The sequence below is a fragment of the Mastigoproctus giganteus genome, chromosome 8 (genome assembly GCF_048544385.1).
Source record: "Mastigoproctus giganteus isolate SK-2022 chromosome 8, ASM4854438v1, whole genome shotgun sequence".
Lineage (NCBI taxonomy): Eukaryota > Metazoa > Arthropoda > Arachnida > Uropygi > Thelyphonidae > Mastigoproctus > Mastigoproctus giganteus.
In genome coordinates, this window is record NC_143582.1 from 48,881,655 (window position 1) to 48,901,973 (window position 20,319).

The following is a 20,319-nucleotide window of genomic DNA, read 5'->3' on the forward strand; positions in this document are numbered from 1 at the left end:
CTGTCCTGTCTATCCTTTCTATATACATTGTATTCCCCAAATTCCAGTTCCGCATTACTTATATCTGTGTGACACCACGTCTCTGATATCCCAACAATATCTGCCTTTGATGTTTTGAGCAATACCTCAAATTCATCAAATTTATTTACCAAACTCCTAGCATTGGTGTACACGCAGGTATACATGCACCTGTTTCTATTCTTAGCTACCCTAACACAACCCATGTGTTTACTTGTAACGCAATGACTACCAGCAGTCTCTGAAATATCCTGCATCTTGTTTTTCAGACTTCTGCTCATTTGAATAGAAGCAGTGCAAGAATCACTTCCACCTCTGCCAGTGGCTACTGTTAATCTATTAGTCCTTGTATCCCCCCCCAACTAGCAGTTTTCCGACCCACCTAACACTGCCTCGACAGCATCAGCAAAAATTCTTGCACCCTTTCTATTTAAGTGTATCCCATCCCTGTAGAAGCAATCTCTCCTGTTAACAAGTACAGTCCAGGCTGAAAAAAATTCTACCCCTTGAGCCTTGCACAATCCCTCCAGGGCCGAATTGATTGACAAGGCTCTCATCATATACTCCCTCCTATCGTGTCTGGGCAGAATTGCAGACACTTTCAAGTTCAACCCTAATTCACGGCTTTTTTTCAACAGTGACCTGTACTTGCTAAGTAATTCCGCCGGTCTCCTACTCTTAATATCATTAGTGCCAACGTGTACAACTATATCACCTTTTGTGCCCTTAAAAGATGATATCCGCTCTACAACGTCATCAACCTTTGCCCCTGGCAGACATACCCTGGTCCTATTCCACCTATCCTTTTTACAAAGCATGTTCCCCGTTTCCCTGACAATAGAGTCACCAACAACTACTAGTTCCTGTGGGACCAGCGCATTCTGCCTAGGGGGCTGCCCCTGTGTTGCCTGATGACCAAGTGCAAGCTCTGGCGTTGATGTGGGCAGCTGAGAGCTTGATGGGCCCCTCAATTTATTTCCTTCGAGGGCATCCACCCTGTCCTTCAAGGTCTCATAAAGGCCCATAACAATGCTGAGTTGTCGCCTGATTTCCTTGCACTCCTTACATCGTGCACACACAAAGACATCCCCCTTGGCAGTATCATGTCCCGTACCCGACTGCTCCGCAAACATCAAGCAAACAGTGCATTTTAATAGACTGTGATTCAGAGGGCAACTGCCCCCCTCAGTTCTCCCCTGAACCACAGCACTCCCATTAGCTTGAGCCTTTTGCTTTGCTGCTCTGGTCAGAGTCATGATTCCAATTTAATTCAATAAAATTTAAAACAAAAATTAAATCCTTAAGTTATGTCCCAAAACAGTTATGTTATATATATATATATATATATATATATATTTTTTTTTTTTTTTTTTTTTCGGTATCTAGTGTTCCCTTTATGCAACTTCCGTATCATGTGTACCACTATAGTTATGTATTAATTATTCGTTACGATTAAGTCGTTATATATATTTATAGAGTTAAAAATACAATTTAATTGACAATAAAGTTTATCAAGATTAATAGATTTACTGATTAATTGACAATATTATATTATGCAGTATACTACACTAAGCTTATGCTATCGTGTAAAAATGGCGGGACTTCACGAACGGTATTTCTACGGACTCGTAAGTATTGATTAGCTTCGAAATCTCGCTATCTCAATTTAGAATAAACTAAGGATCCTGATTTTTTTTTTTTTTTTTTTTTTTTTTTGATTTGGTAGTTGTTGGCGCATCGGCTTCTGTGGCCATATTGCACCTCCCAAGGTTTTTGCAGTACTTTGATCCAAGCCCGAGGCGGGAATCGAACCCGCGACCTTTGGGTTGCCGGGCAGGTACTTTACCCACTCGGCTAGCCCGGTCGGCTTAAGGATCCTGACTAGGTCTATAATCTACTTATAGAAGATAATTTGATATAACAATTGGTTAATAAATCGACTAAATTTGGTTAAAAGACCTCTCGTTCAATTTGTGACACGTGGATTTGATACCGTTACCGATACTAAGTAATATCTACGAAATCTCTGTCTAAGTTAAACTTTAAACTAAGTATCGTAACTAGGAATATAAAGCTACTCTAGAAAATAAGTTAATATGACAATTTAAACTAATAAAGCAGAAAATAAATCAGGAAAAACTTCTCTGTTTGAAGAGCTTTAAGGAGCAATGTCTGCACAGGCTAACCTCGCACCCAGACTCGTAATTTCTTCACACTCCCTGCACCTAGCAGGCACAAAGACACCCTCCTTGGCTAGATCATGTCCTGTTCCAGAAAGGTCCACAAACAAATCATGCTCCACATTTTTTTTTAGGCTGTGTTGAGCTGGAGAATTGCCACCTTTTGTTCTCCCCTGAGCCACAGCACTCCCACTACTTTGTGTCCACTGCTTTGCTGCTCTAAGCTGGGATATGATTTCTTTCTAGGTGGTAGATGACTCTCATCAACCAGTGCAATACCACCACTTTGCTTATTGGAGGCTTGAAGTAGTGGAACCCATGTTTAATCTCCAGAGCTAAGTTCCGGTCAACCGTTCCCCATTTCTTCCATCATGCAATATGACTGATGACTTTTGAGGTTATGATGAACATCATGGTGAGATCCAATCTTCCTTACATTTCGAGGATACAGCTCTAAAATGGTGTTCGCAGGCTGGCCGCTAGTTAGTACACCAGACCGAAACTATTCGTAACTCTTTAGGAGGCCTCCGGATCAGCTAGTGTATAATCTTGCTACCTATACTCTGCCAGATAGTGACTGGAGGGAGTTGTTGTTATTCGGGTTTTAGGAGCATTAGCAACTAAGGCCATACTGTTCAGGGGATATGCCGCATCCTCCGCATTTGGTGGTTACGGGCTTGAACCCCGGTCTAATCAAGAAGCTTGTGCTATGCACTGCTGCTCCTGCCCACCTGGCTATGGAGGCACCCCAAGGAGGGAGTTCAAGTAGTGTGTATGGGAGGAGGGCATTGTCAAGGATCTGGGTATATTCTTACCATGTGTACGTCATATCCAAAAATTTCATTACTTCATACAGCATGTCCCCCCCCCCACTTTTTCTCACTATTGAATACACCATGAATTGTCGAAGTAACAGAGTAAGCTTATCTGCAAAAAGATGTAAACCTCGCAAACACTTCCTAGCTCATTTCACAAATATACGTGGTCTCAATTCTAATCTCAACGATGTCCATTTCCAATTGCAGTCTGCCCCATATACTTTTTCTGACAAAATCTCAGTTATTGTTTGATTCAACTACTGCTCATTGCATCTCCTCTCTTCAATCGTCTCTGGCTCAAAATTTCTCTACCTCATTGTGTCAAATTCATCTGTTGTCTCTACTGTTCTCCCAACTCCACTAATCACTTGGAGCTCTTTGACTTCCTCTCTTTGCAAGTTGACTTTCTCCAGTCCAACTATCCTAACAGTGAGGTAATTTTTCTTGGTGATTTTAATGTTCACAACTCCAGCTGGCTTCCATTTTCTAGTCACACTGACCCAGCTGGTCAAGATGCTGATGCTTTTGCAATTGCTAATGACCTTGCACAGATTGTTCATTTACATACAGCCAACACGTTTGATCCTTTTCTCACAAACAACCCATCTAAGTACACGGTCGAAGTGAGTGGTCCTTTGGGCACCTCAGATCACAACTTGGTGATTGTCTCTTCTCCAATGCAACTTTTATCTCATGGCTATTCCAAAACTTTTGTTGTTTGGCATTACAAGAATGCAAAAATGGGATGACCTGCGAGATTTCTTTTCTTCTTTTCCTTGGTTGGATTACTGTTTCAAAACTTCTGATGTCAATGTTTGCTCAGATCGTCTCAGTGAAATTATTCTTGTAGGAATGGAATTCCTTTATTCCACACTCCACTTTAAAATCTCATCCTTTATCTAAACCTTGGTTTTCCAATAAATGTGCTAAGGCTGTAATTGGCTTGTTTCCAATTCTTCAGTTTCATTTTCTGCCTACACCAAAGTTCGCAACAATTGTAAAGCAGTTATTAATCAGTCCAAACATGATTTTGAACCGGCTAAGAGTAGAAAACTTGATTTTGCCCTACTGGTAGCCAAGCATTCTGGTCTCTTGTCAAAGCTATTGGCCACAACTTTTGCCCATCTTTGCTCTCACCTCCGTCAAAACTAGATGGTTCTGTTGTCACTTCAGCCAAGGATAAAGCTGACCTGTTAGCATCCCATTTTTCTTCCCAACTCATGTATTAATGATCTTGGTAAAACACCTCCCACCATTCCCAACACCCTCCCTCCATTCATTGCCTCCTGTGGTCTTCTGTCAAAAGGATATCAGAAAGATTTTGACAAATCTTGATGCTAACAAAGCTCCAGGTCCTGATGGTATTTCTCCACTTTTTCTTAAAACCTGTGCTCCTGAACTTACTCATGTTCTTTGCCGCCTTTTTTCAGTTTCTTATTCCAAAGGTGTTTTTCCTTCTGCTTGGAAATTTGCTCATATCCAGCCAGTTCCTAAAAAGGGTGACAAATCCCTCCCATGCAGTTATCATCCCATTGCAATTACTTCTACTCTTTCTAAAGTAATGGAGAAAACAATTAACTGCCAACTCTTAAACTACCTAGAAACCTTCCATCTGATCAACGATCGCCAGTATGGATTCCGTCGATCCACTGGTGATATTCTGGCTTATGTTACCCATTTATGGACTAATTCAATGGAAAGGTTCGGTGAAACCCAAGTAGTTGCTCTTGACATCTCAAAGGCTTTTGATCGTGTTTGGCATAAAGGTCTTCTAAACAAGCTTCCATCTTATGGTTTGCCAACTGTTTTTTGTAATTGGTTATCCAGTTTTCTCTCTGACCACTCACTGAGGGTGATGGTAGATGGCTTTCTGTTTTCTAACTTATCCACTAATGCTGGTGTCTCCCAAGGTTCAGTTCTTACCCCCACTCTTTTCCTCTTGTATAAAAATGATCTTCTTCCATTGACTGGAAATCCTATCCATAGTTTTGCCGATGATAGCACATTGCATTCCACTTTCCGTTTTGAGAAACCTTGCCCTGCTCAAGCATCTTGAACTTCTCGAATATCTACTATCAATTCCTTAAATGCTGATCTCCAGCTAATTCTCCAGTGGGGCAAGACAACTTAGTTGATTTCAATCATTCTAAAATGCAGTGTTGTCTTATATCTCGCAAAAAGGATTCTTCTGCTCCTATGCTCTGCTCCTACTTTGGTGACACTCCAATTTCTAAGCAAATTGATATATCTCTTTTAGGGATTACCCTCACTTCTAATCTCGTTTGGCACAAGGACATTACAAATATTGCTTCCTCTGCATCTAAAAAACTTGGCTTTCTCTTTTGCTCTCAGCGTTACTTTTCTTCCAAACAGCTGTTCACTCTGTACAAATCACAAATCCGCCCTACCATGAAATATTGTTCCCACATCTGGGGTGGTGCCCCCAAAACCTCTCTCAGGCATCTAGATTCCATTCAAAAGAGGGCAGTTAAGTTAATTAATGACTCCTCTCTAACAGAGTCTCTCCACTCTCTGTCTCATAGACATACTGTTTCTGCTGCATGCCTTTTCTACCGATACTTCCATGGGCACTGTTCTTCTGAATTGGCTTCTATTATTCCTACTCTCTCTTTCAAAACAGTACGAACACGTGCCACCACCACCAGCCAACATCCATTTTCTGTCCAACTTCAAAATCACAGAACCAAATTTTCATCTTCCTCATTTAATCAATCAACTGCTGTTTTCTGGAACAACCTTCCTTCATACGCATTTCCTGAAAATTATAGTCTACAGAAGTTCAAGTCTAATGTCAACAAATATCTTCTTTCATCTTCTCAACCTCCAACCCAAGCACGGTACCAAGTACTATAGGTTCTAATACCTCTCGTGTTTGGGGTTTTCATAAAAAAAAAATTCATTAACAATGAAAATTAATAAATTTAATTGATTAAGTGACAATACTACACTAAGCTAACATATTCCTAAATGTAGTGATACATGTTACGCTATCTATTTTTACGTTGTACCTTGCACTATCAAGTTAGAGATATATGACACTATACCACAACGATACAATGTTAAATTAGTTATATCCTTAGCTAAACACAAAAAATATATATACACAACAAGTGATTGGAACCCTCAAGTTACTTATTTATCACAATTAAAACCTTACTATTCCTCTGAACTACCAGTTACGCACTTTGATATTCATGCAAAAACAACAATGCCATTTAGACATTAAGCCTGATGTACCTTCATGAATATCATTAATAAATATTGAAAACAATGGACCCAGCATTGAATACTGGTGCACTCTACTAATAACATTAGTCGTGAAGAGCAGGGTTCATTGATAACCACTCTGTCATCTTCCACTTAACCATCCCAGTAACCTGCCCTTAATGCCACATTGCTCTAGTTTGTACAGAAGTCTTTTATTAATAAAAATAACTGCACAAGGCATAATATACTATGAACGTGCAATTTACTACAGAACTATCAGTGTAAACACACAATACTTCATTCATAATAGTAAACTGCAGTAGTAGTATGAACGGCATCGATTTAATTGTATCTCATATTGTGACTAAAGGTTTGCTTACCTCCTTTGCTGCCTCTCTTAATATAATTGGATAGATTCCTTCCACCCTAGGTGCCTTTTTTATGTCCATCCTCAACAATTTCTCCTCCACTTCCCTTTCAGTTATCACAGTCATTTAGCTCCTCATTAGAGTGTGATACACTTCTAGCATCCCCTTCCCTAAAGAATTCCTCAAGTGTGAATGTAGATGCAAAATACCTATTCAATTTGTCCGATTTTTTTTTTTTTTTTTTTGGTAGTTGTTGGCACATAGGCTTCTGTGGCCATAATGCACCTCCCAAGGTTTTTACAGTACTTTGATCCAAGCCCGAGGCGGGAATCGAACCCGCGACCTTTGGGTTGCCAGGCAGGCACTTTACCTACCCAGCTAGCCTGGTCGGCAAATAAATTTTCTGTTTATACTCTGGGACGGCCAAACGGTCAGAGGAGTCACAAGATAGACAGATTACAAGAAACAGCACCGTATTCAGTAGTCACGGGCTTGAACCCCGGTCACTCAAGGCACGTGTACTTATGCACCCACACGCCTGACCACTAGGCTACCAATTTGTCCGCAACCCGAGCACGGTCATCTTTAGTCAATCCACAGACATCGTAACTCAACATGATTCAACCCCTTCCTTCTATTGTTAATAGAAGGATAGAAGTCTGCTGTTTTTCTTTGCATTCTTCACCAGAGACTTCTCATAATCTGCCTTAGTTTGCCTAACCTCCTTTGTGACTTGATTATAGGCTAATTTATATCTACCATAGGCATCTGTATCACCTGATAATTTATATGCATCCTCTTCTTATGTACCACGTCTCAATAGTTTATCTAACATCCATCTAAGCCTTGAACAGTATTTTCTTGTTGGTATAAAAAGCCTAGTAGCTTCTTTGATTACCTCCCTGAATACTTCCCATTTAGAATTTGCTGTTGGTAACATCATCACTTGGTCCCCTGCACATAATTTAAAACCTGCCTGAGACCTCTGTAGTCATCCTTATGAAAGCAAAAGCATTTCCCTTTACTCTTGACAGTAGTTATCTTTAATTAAATTCCACATTTTCACACTGTGATTGCTGCCACGCAGTGGGTCTTTTACATGCATTTCTTAATGCATGAAGAAATCCCTGCTGATAACCAGATCAAGAGTATTGCTTCCTCTTGTTGCCTCTCTAACATGCTGCTGTAAAACAGTCATCCAAGTAATCTACAAAAGTCTTGCTAGTGTGATCAACCCACAAATTGCAGTCAACACCTGGAAAGTGAAAATCCCCATTTATGAGACATTCTAATTTGCTGGCCCACTAATTCCCTATATAGCTGTTTAATATACTCATCACAATCATTAAGTCTATAATACACTCCCACTGTCAATTTTGTTTTCCCAGTGCTTATATTACACCAAACTGACTGAACATTACACTCGTCACCAAAGTCAACTAGATGCATTGCCTTATATTTAGTATTCTTCTTAACTGTCTATCCTTCCTATATACATTGTACTCCGCTATTTAAATTCAGCAGAAGGCCATACATATGAAAAAAAATGGCAAAAACCTTGATATTGGAGCTACTAAATAGTGTCAATAAAGTGTATAACCACTATAAAATACCAAATCGTCTTCAAGAACATAAAAATTCTAAAATACCATCTCAAGATAAAAGAATTGTCAAAGTCTACAAGACTGCAAAACTTATAAAATAGTTTATAAATGTATGAAATAAATATTACTGACAGAAACAATTATCCAAAATAGCTTTAAAGGCAAGAAAGAAGCCCTTTCCTCAATAGAAAAGACATGACAACGTGCATGCTGTATTAAGGAGCATAGCCTTAGAAAACACACGACTCGACAAAATCAGTTTAAAATTATAAGAAACATTTCCATATTAGTCAGTAATGGACTCAAATAAGTGCATTGACAACCTAGCAAAAACTTGTTACCTGAATGCACAACTTCAACAGTATTGCGGTGCGGTGTGGTAGGGCTTACAATACCAAGATCCTGATAATTTTTTCCCAGTATTCAAATACTGGTATTGATACAAAAAAAAAATAAAAAATACCGGTTTTACAGTACTAATTTAAAAAAATAATAATTGTTTATAATTTAATCACATAAAGGCTATAAAATCACCTTTATGTGATTATGCCGTCGTTATCTCTACTAGCAAATGTTCGATAAATCATTGATAGGACACCAACAACATTGCAACCTGTCCACAATTCTCGGACAACTTCATGTCTGACCGTATCGTAACTCCCAAGTCCTGTTCCTCCACTACTGACTTTAATTCAACTCCACCAAATATATAAGTTATTTTGGGGTTGCTGTTGTAAGACCTTGCATTTTGCTGAATTAAAGCATAGCTGCCACTTTTCTGACCATCCTGGAAGTCTAGACATCTGTAAGTTTCAACATCACACCCTATATCCCTTCATAGATATCATTTAAAATAATCAAAAACAACAGTGGTCCCAATACTGATCCTTGGGGAACCCCACTTCTTACATTAACCCAATCTGAGGAATAACCATTTATTACAACCCCCCTGCCTGGTGCCCTCAAGCCATCGTGCTATCCATCTAAGGGTTTACCCTATGATTCCAGCCTGCTCCAACTTATAAAGTAACTGCTCATGTGGGACTGAGTCAAATGCTTTGCTGATATTTAAATAAACAATGTGGAAATTATTCTCTAAATCCAGCTCACGAGTGACCTGTCAAAATGGATATCCAGATTTGTTAAACATTGCCTCCATGATTTTCCCTACTACTGAAGTTAGACTGGCCGGTCGGTAATTTCCTGTTACACTCCTAGAACCGCCTTTATGTTCCAATTTACACCAATCCAAAGGAATCTCTCCTGAGTCCAGTTATTCACTCATAACTAGCCTTAATGGTTCAATGCACTCACTTGCCCCCTCCTTTAAGATTATAGGGTATATGTCATCAACCACAAGAGCCTTACTCGCCTGTAGGTGCGAACGTTCTCATTAAATAATTATCTGAAATTTCAACATCATTAATTACATTTTTTTCAACTTCACTTCCATAATATCTGATTGACACAAAAGGTTTTTTTAAAAATGTAAATATCGATGCAAAGTAACTGTTGAGTTCATCTGCAACTTCAGCTATGTTATCTAATACTATCCCACATCCATTTCATAAGGGTCCAATCTGATTTGTCCTTCTGTTCTTTGCATTTATATATGTGAAGAATTCCTTAACTGCACTCTTTGCTATCTTTATCCCCACTCTTTGTTCTCTCTCAGACTCAGTAAAGATACTATAGTGAAAATTATACTTCGCTGAATAAAACGTCTTTCTCCTTCAGAAAATGATGAACCTAATTCAACCATGGAACACCAACATGGAACAGAACATCATTGTTCCACAAATTCTTTCCAAAATAAGGAATTGCCTGACTCCAATGACATTTTAAAAGATGAATTTGAGTCGGGAATTAATGAAATACTTTTAACTATTTTTGCTAAAAAAGTTCAAAGCATAGAAAATATGGGCTGAGATCATCTACAATTATCTCAGTACCAGAATAGAATCCGAAAGGGCATTTTCTGCTACTAATCAAATATGTAGATCCATTTTAAACGATCATACTATTGATTGCTTATGTTTCTTAAGAGCTCACTTTATTCGGACAGGTAGTGTGGATGCTTAAACAGAACTAAACTTTGCAATAACAATATGTATTTTTTTGTTTTTAGAATAACTATATTTTTAATGATTTTTTTTCAGAATATTTATTATTGCAATAAATGTTTATTTAAAACTTGAATTCAAGTAATTACAGTACTTGTGTTTTAATTACTTTATTAACACTCATCAAAATTTATTGAGAAAAAAAAAAAGTTTGTTATTGGAATAACAGTATTCCAAAAACGGGTATTAATAAACAAATAAACGGGTATTATAAACAAAAACTGGTATCCCGGTTTCATAAATTAAAAATACCGAAATACCGGTATTAAGATTTTGACCAGTATTGCAAGCCCTAGGTGTGGGGACATATATTAGGGGATGAATTTGGACAACTGCATGTTATCGATTGTACATTAAGTGGAAAAAAAAACATACTAATCGAGTGATTCTCAAATAAAAATGCTGTCATAAATTCATAAGTGATACCCTACTACACATGAGATTACAGACTAGTTTATATATACCACTGGATTCTGTATTGCCTGATAATTTATATACATCCTATGCACTTTTCTTCTCTGCCACGAGTTTCATCAGTTCATCTGACATCCATTTAGGCCTATACCTTGAAGAGTATTTCTTAGTTGGTATGAAAAGTCTTGTAGCTTCTATAACTTTTATTATATATTAATAATTGAATACCATATATTGTACTGTATTTGCTCTGATCAAAATAAAATAGTTTTATTTTAACTATTTTATTTAGTCTCACCGACATATCACCCGAGAAGGGATACGTCGGTAAGACTACACCCTCAAAAGGGTACACAGTTATTTTAAGTTTAGGAAACACTGCTTTACCTACATAATATGGAGACATTATTCGTGGTTGAAGTGTTCTACTTCAACATATCTCGTTACGGTACAGAATATTTCATAAACATATTTGGCTGAACTCCAGATTATGGGTACATCTTGTCACCAAGTTGCGGACAGGGCCAAATTCGGGACGGATTCAAGAAAAAAAAAAGTGTTTTTTTTTTTAATAGACTTTCATTTTTGGCTAGTGAAAAAAAGGTTAGGTTAGTTTACGCCAGTAATTCAGGTCGGACTCAAGAGAAGCCACTTCCTCCAAGGTGTACCCATAATCTGCAGTATAACTACATATTTAAACATTTTCAAACATCAATCTTCCACTAACACTGCATACCATATACCAGTGGTCTCCAAGAGATGATCCGCAATAAATCAATATTTATTAATTATGAAAACTTTACTTTTTCGAAACGTAATCAAAAAGAAAAATTATAAATGTTTTTTTAATACTTTAATAGGTGGCTTTGTTTGATAATGTACGTTCAAGTACATGCATTTTGTATTTGAAGTTCAATTTAATTTTGTTTTGTATTTTTTTTATTTGTAATCTCTTAAAATTATGAGATTTTATAAACGTGATTTTAGATATAATGTTTTCCATGTAAATGATTTATATATATATAATATATATATTATATATATAGAAAAAGCGGTATGTACTGGAACCTAAGAACAGGTTTGAGCTTCTGCAGACTGCTCAGGACCAAGATATCGACAAGGAATATTACAACTTTCTGAAAGTGATAAAGCCCAAGAAACCTATAGGGAAACAGAAATCCAAAGGAAAAAATTAGTCAAGAAACACTTGTCATGATGAACCGAAGACGACAAATGAAGAGCAAGAAAAACACTGACAGGGAGAAAATTGAGTATATTGAGTTATGCAAAGCCATTAGAAAGAGACTCAGAGAAGGCATAAGAAGATTTAACACAAGAAAAGTAGAACGAGCATTAAGGGAAAACAAAGGACTTAAATCAGCAGCCATAAGCAGTAATACAGAAAGACAAATGATACTGAAACTGAAGGATAGTGGTGGTGTACTTATAAACAGCAGAGAAGGCATAATTCAAATAGCAGAAGACTACTATAGAGAATTATACAAGGAGCGAGGGAATGATACCAGCAGTGGGGAAGATGGATTGCCAAGTAGCAAGACATACGACATACCCAATATTCTTCCTGATGAGGTAGAACATGCATTGAAGAAAATGAAGAATCGGAAAGACCCGGGGGAAGATGAAGTTACTGTAGAGTTGTTAAAATTGGGAGGAAGAGACAACACAAAAACTGGCAAGGCTCTTCACAAAGTGCATTAGAAAAGGTGTGATATCTAAGCAGTGGAATAATGCAATCATAGTTTTGCTGCATAAAAAAGGAGATAAATCAGAAATTGGAAATTATAGACCAATTAGCTTGTCATCCCACATCTATAAGTTGTTCACAAGGGTCATTACTAACAGATTAGAAAGAATACTTGATGAGAATCAACCGAAAGAGCAAGCTGGCTTTAGGCCAAGATTCTCAACTATGGATCACCTTCACGTAATACCACAGCTAATGGAGAAAGTAAATGAATATAAAACACCATTATGCCTGGCATTTGTGGATTATGAAAAGGCATTTGACTCCATACAGCATAAGGTAATGTTTCGGGCACTGGAAAGATAAGGCATAGATACCCCATATATTATGATTTTGAAGAAAATATATGAAAGTGCTACCTCCTTTATTAGACTAGACAAAGACAGTAGCAAATTTAAAATCGAGAAAGGAGTTCGACAAGGAGACAATATCTCCGAAGCTGTTTACTGCTGCCCTTGAGGAAGCTTTCAGAAGATTAGACTGGTCGCAGAAAGGAGTCAATGTGAACGGAGAGTACCTAAACCATTTACGATTTGCAGATGACATTGTGGTTATAAGCTAGGATCCCAAAGAATTAGAGGAAAATCTTAATCAGTTATGCACAGTTAGTAAGGATTTTGGACTAAAGATGAATATGGCTAAAACAAAAGTAATTCATGAGTTTTTGGGTAGTAAATGGATGGCCAGTGCTCAAAACAGAAGGAATTGGAAAGTTGCTGGAGAGGCCTTCATCCTGCAGTGGATTGAAAATGGCTGATGATGATGATATATATAATCCAATTAATCCAAAAATTAAATAGAGATAAAAATTAATAAAAATAAATAAGAAAAAATAGTAGAAAAAAAGATGTGCTAATGCTGCATTCATACCACCATCTATAGCCTAATTTGTTTCTATATATTTTCAGTTCAACTATTGTTTTGTCAGTGGTTTGGTTTGGCCATGCGAGTACTAGGCTTTCTGTTTTATTATTTTTCGCTGCATAAGGGCCACTGCTATGCAAATCTATTGCATCAGCAGTTTGATCTAGTATCATTTGTTTAGCGCTCGAAATGCAGTCATTCCCTGACTATTATTGGCCTCGTGGTCCTCTGTCGAGATGGGGCATAATGATCAGTCTATTTTATTTCATTTTATTAATTATTTGGTCATGTATTTGTTAGTCTACGTTTCCACCTTAGTGAGATTTCAAATAATGAGGAAACGGATTCCTACTAGGGGGCGCCGCTAAATTTATTTTAATTAGCTTAATTTTCTAAATTATTTTAGGAACGTTGCTTCAACACTACCCTCTCCTTCTTTATCCCCCCCCCTATATTTTTCTGTTATTGTTATTTTATTTGGTTCAGTTCAGTTTCACTTTACTGGTTTGCCACGCTACTGGCAATTATTCTATTTTAATTTAGCTTATATATATAGATACATATATTAAACACATATTTAATTTTTTTTATTCTGGGGTGCGCGCTAGTGCTTTTAAGTAGAATAAGGGTGCGCGACCAAAAAAGCTTGGAGACCACTGCCATATACTATGGTCAAACAGGGTCACATTTATAAATATGCAAACAATAAGCAAAATAAATTTATTATTAATATAGACTTAAATATATACATAATTATATATATAAAAATTATACAAGTACGCACACACACATATATAAGTATATTAATAAATAAATCTATATTTAATCTGATCCCCTCGTAGAAGGAAGGGAGTAGAGATATTTTGAAGGGGTTGTTAATATGAAAAAATATCCGGGTACAGATTATCTTACTACTGTATATTTTCATTGAGAAAAAGGTATGACTGCTGCAAGTCTAAAGCAACTGCTTACATGTACCTAATTCCAAAAGATAATCTAATTAATGCAGTGGCATCTGGGTTGGAAGCGTTTGTCATGGGCTATGCAAAATTATATACCTAAAACAGCTGATCTAACTTGTCTCGGCATACGTCTGAAGGCATGTAACATCACAAAGTTAAGTTTACAGCTCTGGTAACAACTCGGATATCTTTTGTAAAATATTAAACTGCATTTAAAATAAACAAGTGCTTAAAATACCAATACTTGCCTCAGAATTTTGCGAAACATCCATACTTCCAAGATTCAAGAATAAAACACCGTTATCCACCTTAATTAAACCACTGCAAACTGACAAATTTATCAACAACGCCACCTATACAACGTTAACTACTTCAGGTTATCAAAGAGGTGAAGGGTAAACTTTATGCAATCAATTACAATCACAATCCATATTTGAGATAACACTGGTATGCATTTTAAAAAAAGTTCTCTGATGTTTTACTGCTGATAAGAAAACGGAACTAATTTTTAAAGGAAATTTCGAAAGTAACTTGAAATTTGCTCTATCACATCAGAATTTTTTTACAAATAAAAAAAAAAAAAAAAAACAACAACGAAAATATCAAAATATCGTGAAGGTGCTTCTGGTTTCTTTTCTATTTTTAGATTTTAAAAATAGGTATTTTAATATCAAAATACATAAAAACAGAAATATCAAAGGTTGTCCTCCTCTCAGATATAGCTGGCCGCAAACTAGAATTAGTGTCAGTACTAGCAATGATGCAAGAAGATAAGCTTATAAAGCTTCAGCCAAAAAAAAAAAAAAAAACTTATCCACTTCATCCATCTATACCTTCCGATTCTTATGCACTAGTGTTCCGTTTCTGTTTCGATTCCTTTTAAATTAGATTAGACTTGGCAAACAAATGAACATACAAAAACATCCAGGCCTCCAGACCTGAGTACTGCGTACAAGTCTGGATGCCTCATTTTTGGAAGGATGTAGATTTACTAGAGCGTGTACAGAGAAGGGCAACAGGATTGGTGAGGGGAATGAAGGGATCCTCTTACCAAGAGAGGCTTAAGTTCTGCAAATTGCAGTGGCTGGAGACTAGGCACCTGAGCGGTGATCTGATTGAAGTATATAAGAATGGAACAAAGGGGTGCTCTTACGAAGAAAGACTTAAGTTGTGCAAATTACAGTATATGGAGACTAGGCACCAGCGAGGTGATCTGATAGAGGTGTATAAAGCCTTGAATGGTTTAAGCATGCTCAATGCTGATGGGATTCTTCCTCTAGCTCAGAATAATCACCTGAGAGGGCATAAATTCAAATTGAGGAAAGACAGATGTAGGACAGACATGCGGAAATTTGCCTTTAACCAGCGGGTGGTTGGTTGGTGGAACAGACTTCCATCCCTTGTCGTGGAGGTTGATAGCCTAAATAAGTTTAAGGCTCAGCTGGACAGGTATTTTGAACGAACAGAGGGGTGAAGTGGAAGTGGGTTTTTTTTTTTTTTTTTGGCTGATGCTGCATACGCTTGCTTTCTTGCATCAAATGCCTCTACTAATGCTAATGCTAATGATAATAAAGCCTTGAATGGGTTGAGCACGATGAATTCTGATGGGATCCTTCCACTTGTTCAGATTAGGAACCTAAGGTGGCATAAATTCAAATTAAGAAAAGACAGATGTACAATAGATTTGCGGAAATTTGCCTTTAGTCGGCGGGTGGTTAATTAATAGTAGTAGTAGTAGTAGTAGTAGTAGCGGCATGTGATTCAAGAAAGCAAATGTATCAGCTTATGCAGCATCAGCCAAAAAAAAAAAAAAAAAATCACACCATTCCCTCCAAATGCCTGTCCAGTTCCTCCTTAAATTTATTCAACCTATCAACTTCCACAACGACAGATGGAAGTTTGTTCCAGCAATTAACCACCCGCTGGCTAAAGGCAAATTTCCGCACATCTATTCTACTTCTGTCTTTTCTTAATTTGAATTTATGCCCCCTTAGATTCCTAATCTGAACAAGTGGAAGGATCCCATCAGAATTCAGCGTGCTCAACCCATTCAAAGCCTTATATACCTCAATCAGATCACCGCGCAGGTGCTTAGTCTCCAGCCACTGCAATTTGCAGAACTTAAGCCTCTCTTGGTAAGGCTTAAGTTTAAGAGGATCCCTTCATTCCCCCTCACCAATCTTGTTGCCCTTCTCTGTACACGCTCAAGTAAATCTACATCCTTCCTAAAATGAGGCTTCCAGACCTGTACGCAGTACTCAAGGCGTGGCCTGACCATTGCCTTATACAGAGGGACAATCACCTCCTTTTCCCTGCTAGCAAAATTCCTATATATCATTGACAAAACCCCATGACCTGCCCTGGTAGCCAGTCTGCATTGCTCAGAGAACTTCATATCTCACTACACAATTACTCCCACGTCTTTTTCATTTTCTACCACCTTAAGTGTAGTACCACACAGTTGGTACGTTTCTCTGGGGTTACTTCAACCCATATGCAGTACTTTACATTTGTCAAGGTTAAACTTCAGTTGCCACTTCTTAGCCCATCTGCCCAAATTATCTAGATCCTGTTGCAGTAGCACACTGCCATTACTGTCATTAACAACCCTGCCAACCTTTGTATCATCTGCAAACTTCGACATTAAGCCTGATATACCTTCATCAATATCATTGATAAATATACAAAACAACAGTGGACCTAACACCAAAGCCTGTGTGACTACACTAATAACATTAGTCCAAGAGGAGCAGCACCCATTGATTACCACCCTCTGTCTTCTCACACTTAACCATCCTTTTACCCATTGTAGCAACTTACCCTTAATACCATTCTGCTCCAATTTGTACAATAAATAGTCTTCCATGCGCAACAGTGTCGAAAGCTTTCCTGAAATCCAAATATATGATATCAAAATTATTTTTTGCATCCAGTTCCTTTGTAACCACCACATCATAATATCCTATCAAATTTGTCAGACAAGACTTTCCCTTAACAAACCCATGCTGTGTCTGAATTATTGCTGCAGTCTTGTCTAGATGATCCTGCAATGCATCTTTAACCAGCGACTCCATTATTTTACCCGGAAGAGAAGTTAAACTAACTGGTCTGTAAATACTCGTGTCACCCTTCGATCCCCCTTTGTGAATTGGGGATACATTTGCACATCTCCAGTCCGTGGGAACCTCCCCTGAGTCCAAGGATGCTCTCATAATTATGGCAAAGGGTTTGCTTAGTTGCTTTGCCGTCTCCTTTAATATAACTGGATAGATCCCATTCACCCCAGGTGCTTTTCTTACGTTTAACTTCAACAATTTCTCTTCCACTTTGCTCTCAGTTATTACAAGATCATTAAGCACCCTGCTACAATTTGATAACCTTCCATTTTCAAACCTTAAGAATTCCTGACGTGTGAATGTAGATGCAAAATACTCATTCAGTTTGTTTGCTATCTGAGCAGGATCATCAACAGTCGAACCATCGATGTCAAGCGGACCAATCAGATTCATCCCCTTCCTTTTAGAGTTTATATAAGAAAAGAAATCCTTGCTGTTTTTCTTAGCATCTTTTGCCAAGGATTTCTAGTAATCTGCCTTCGCCTGCCGAACCTCCTTTGTGACCTGATTACAGATTAACTTATATCTGCCATAGGCTTCTGAGTCGCTTGATAATTTATATGCAGCCCATGCATTTTTCTTCTCTGTTACGAGTCTCATTAGTTCATTTGACAACCATTTAGGCCTAAACCTTGAACAATATTTCTAAATAGGTATGAAACTTTTAGTAGCATCCACGATTAATTCCTTGAATGCTTCCCACTTAGAATTTACTGTTGGTAACATCGTCAGTTGATCCCACTGTACAGAATTTAAAGATTGTCGGAGACCACTGTACTCGCCTTTACGGAAGCAAAAACCCTTTTCTTTACCCCTGATGGTAATTAAATCTTTAAGTAAATCCCACGTCAGTATACTGTGATCACTGCTACCTAGTGGTTCTTTTATCTGCAAATTCCTAATACATGAATGATCACTGCTGATAACCAGATCAAGAGTATTACTTTCTCTGGTTGCCTCTCGAACATGCTGCTGCAGAAAACAATCATCCAATAAATCCACAAAAGTCTGACTAGTGTGTGAGTGCCCAACCCACAAGTTCCAGTCAATATCTGGGAAGTTAAAATCCCCCATTATAAAACATTCCGATTTACTAGCCCACTCTATTTCTCTGTACAATTGTTCATTGTACTCATTCGAGTCATTAGGCCTATAACACACTCCTACTCTAATTTTTGCTTTCGCAGTGCTTATATCACACCAAACTGACTCAACAGTGCACTGTTCATCTATATGAACTGGATGCGCTTCTTTTGATTTTATGTTTTTCTTTATTAACAGCATAACACCTCCTCTCTTCCTATCCTGTCTATCCTTTCTGTGCACATTTTACTGCCCAAATTCCAATTCGGCATTCCTTATATCTGTGTGACACCATGTCTCTGATATCCCAACAATATCCGCCTTTGATGTCTTGACCAACACTTCAAATTCATCCAATTTATTTACTATACTTCTAGTATTGGTATATATGCAAGTATACATGCACCTATTCCTATTCCCAGCCACTCTAACACATCCCATATACCCACCTGTTTCACGATGACTGACATCCGTCCCTGAAACCCCCAACACCCCCTCGCTCCAGGTCGCTACTTATTCTAATAGAAGTTGTGCAAAAATCACCTTCACCTCTGCCTAAGGCTACTGTTAAACTATTAGTCCTTGTATCCCCCCCCAAGCTATCAGTTTTCCGACCCACCTAACACTGCCTCGATAGCATCAGCAAATATTCTTGCACCCTTTCTATTTAAGTGTATCCCATCCCTGTAGAAGCAGTCTGTCCTGTTAACAAGTACAGTCCAGGCTGAAAAAAATTCTACCCCTTTAGCCTTGCACAATCTTTCCAGGGCCGAATTGATCGACAAGGCTCTCATCATATACTCCCTCCTATCGTGTCTGGGCAGAATTGCAGACACTTTCAAATTCAACCCTAATTCACGGCTTTTTTTCCTCCGGGACCTGTACTTGTTTAAGTAATTCTGCCGGTCTCCTACTCTTAATATCATTAGTGCCAACGTGTACAACTATACCACCTTTTGTGCCCTTAAAAGATGATATCTGCTCTACAACGTCATCAACCTTTGCCCCTGGCAGACATACCCTGCCAGGGTATGTCCTGTTCCATCTATCCTTTCTACAAAGGATGTTTCCCGTTTCCCTGACAATAGAGTTACCAACAACTACTAGTTCCTTTGGGACCAGCGCAATCTGCCTTTGGGGGTTGCCGCTGTGTTGCGTGATGACCAAGTGCAAGCTCTGGCGTTGATGTGGGCAGCTGAGAGCCTGATGGGCCCCTCAATTTAGATCTTTCGAGAGCATCCACCCTGTCCTTCAAACTCTCATATAGGCCCATAACAACGCTGAGTTGTCGCCTGATTTCCTTACAATCCTTACATCGTGCACACACAAAGACATCCCCCATGGCAATATCATGTTCCGTTCCAGATAGTTCGGCAAACATTTCACAAGTTGCACATTTTTTTAGGCTGTGATGCGTTGGAGAATCGCCCTCCCCCTCAGTTCTCCCCCGAGTCACAGCACTCCTGCCACTTTGTGCCCGTTGCTTTGCTGCTCTAGTTTGGGGCATGATATTTTAAATTAATAAGATCGATAAATTAAATTAAATTAAATGTCAATACTACGCTATCTAATAGAAACAGTGAAGCGTATTACTGTTTATATAATTATACGCTAGAGCTACCTAGCTACCTCAATTAAAAATTTGAATTCCCTATCACTATATACAAACCAATGCCTGCAATATTCGAACGAAATAACGGTTTTATAAAGTATTACGTATATCTACAAAAACTGTTTATATAAATTAAAATAAAAATAACCAGCATAATTAGAACT

General features: G+C 38.0%; 1 protein-coding gene across 1 annotated transcript in view; it reads right to left on the reverse strand.

The window, feature by feature from the left end:
* LOC150081522 (dynein light chain Tctex-type 1-like) overlaps positions 1 to 14,667 on the reverse strand; it is a 61,956-nt gene extending 47,289 nt beyond the window's left edge. Inside the window, exon 1 of the mRNA XM_090380234.1 lies at positions 14,593 to 14,667. Coding sequence (XP_090236360.1) covers positions 14,593 to 14,616 — 24 coding nt within the window. The 5' untranslated portion in view covers positions 14,617 to 14,667. The remainder of the gene's footprint in view (positions 1 to 14,592) is intronic.
* Between the last annotated feature and the right edge of the window lie 5,652 nt (positions 14,668 to 20,319).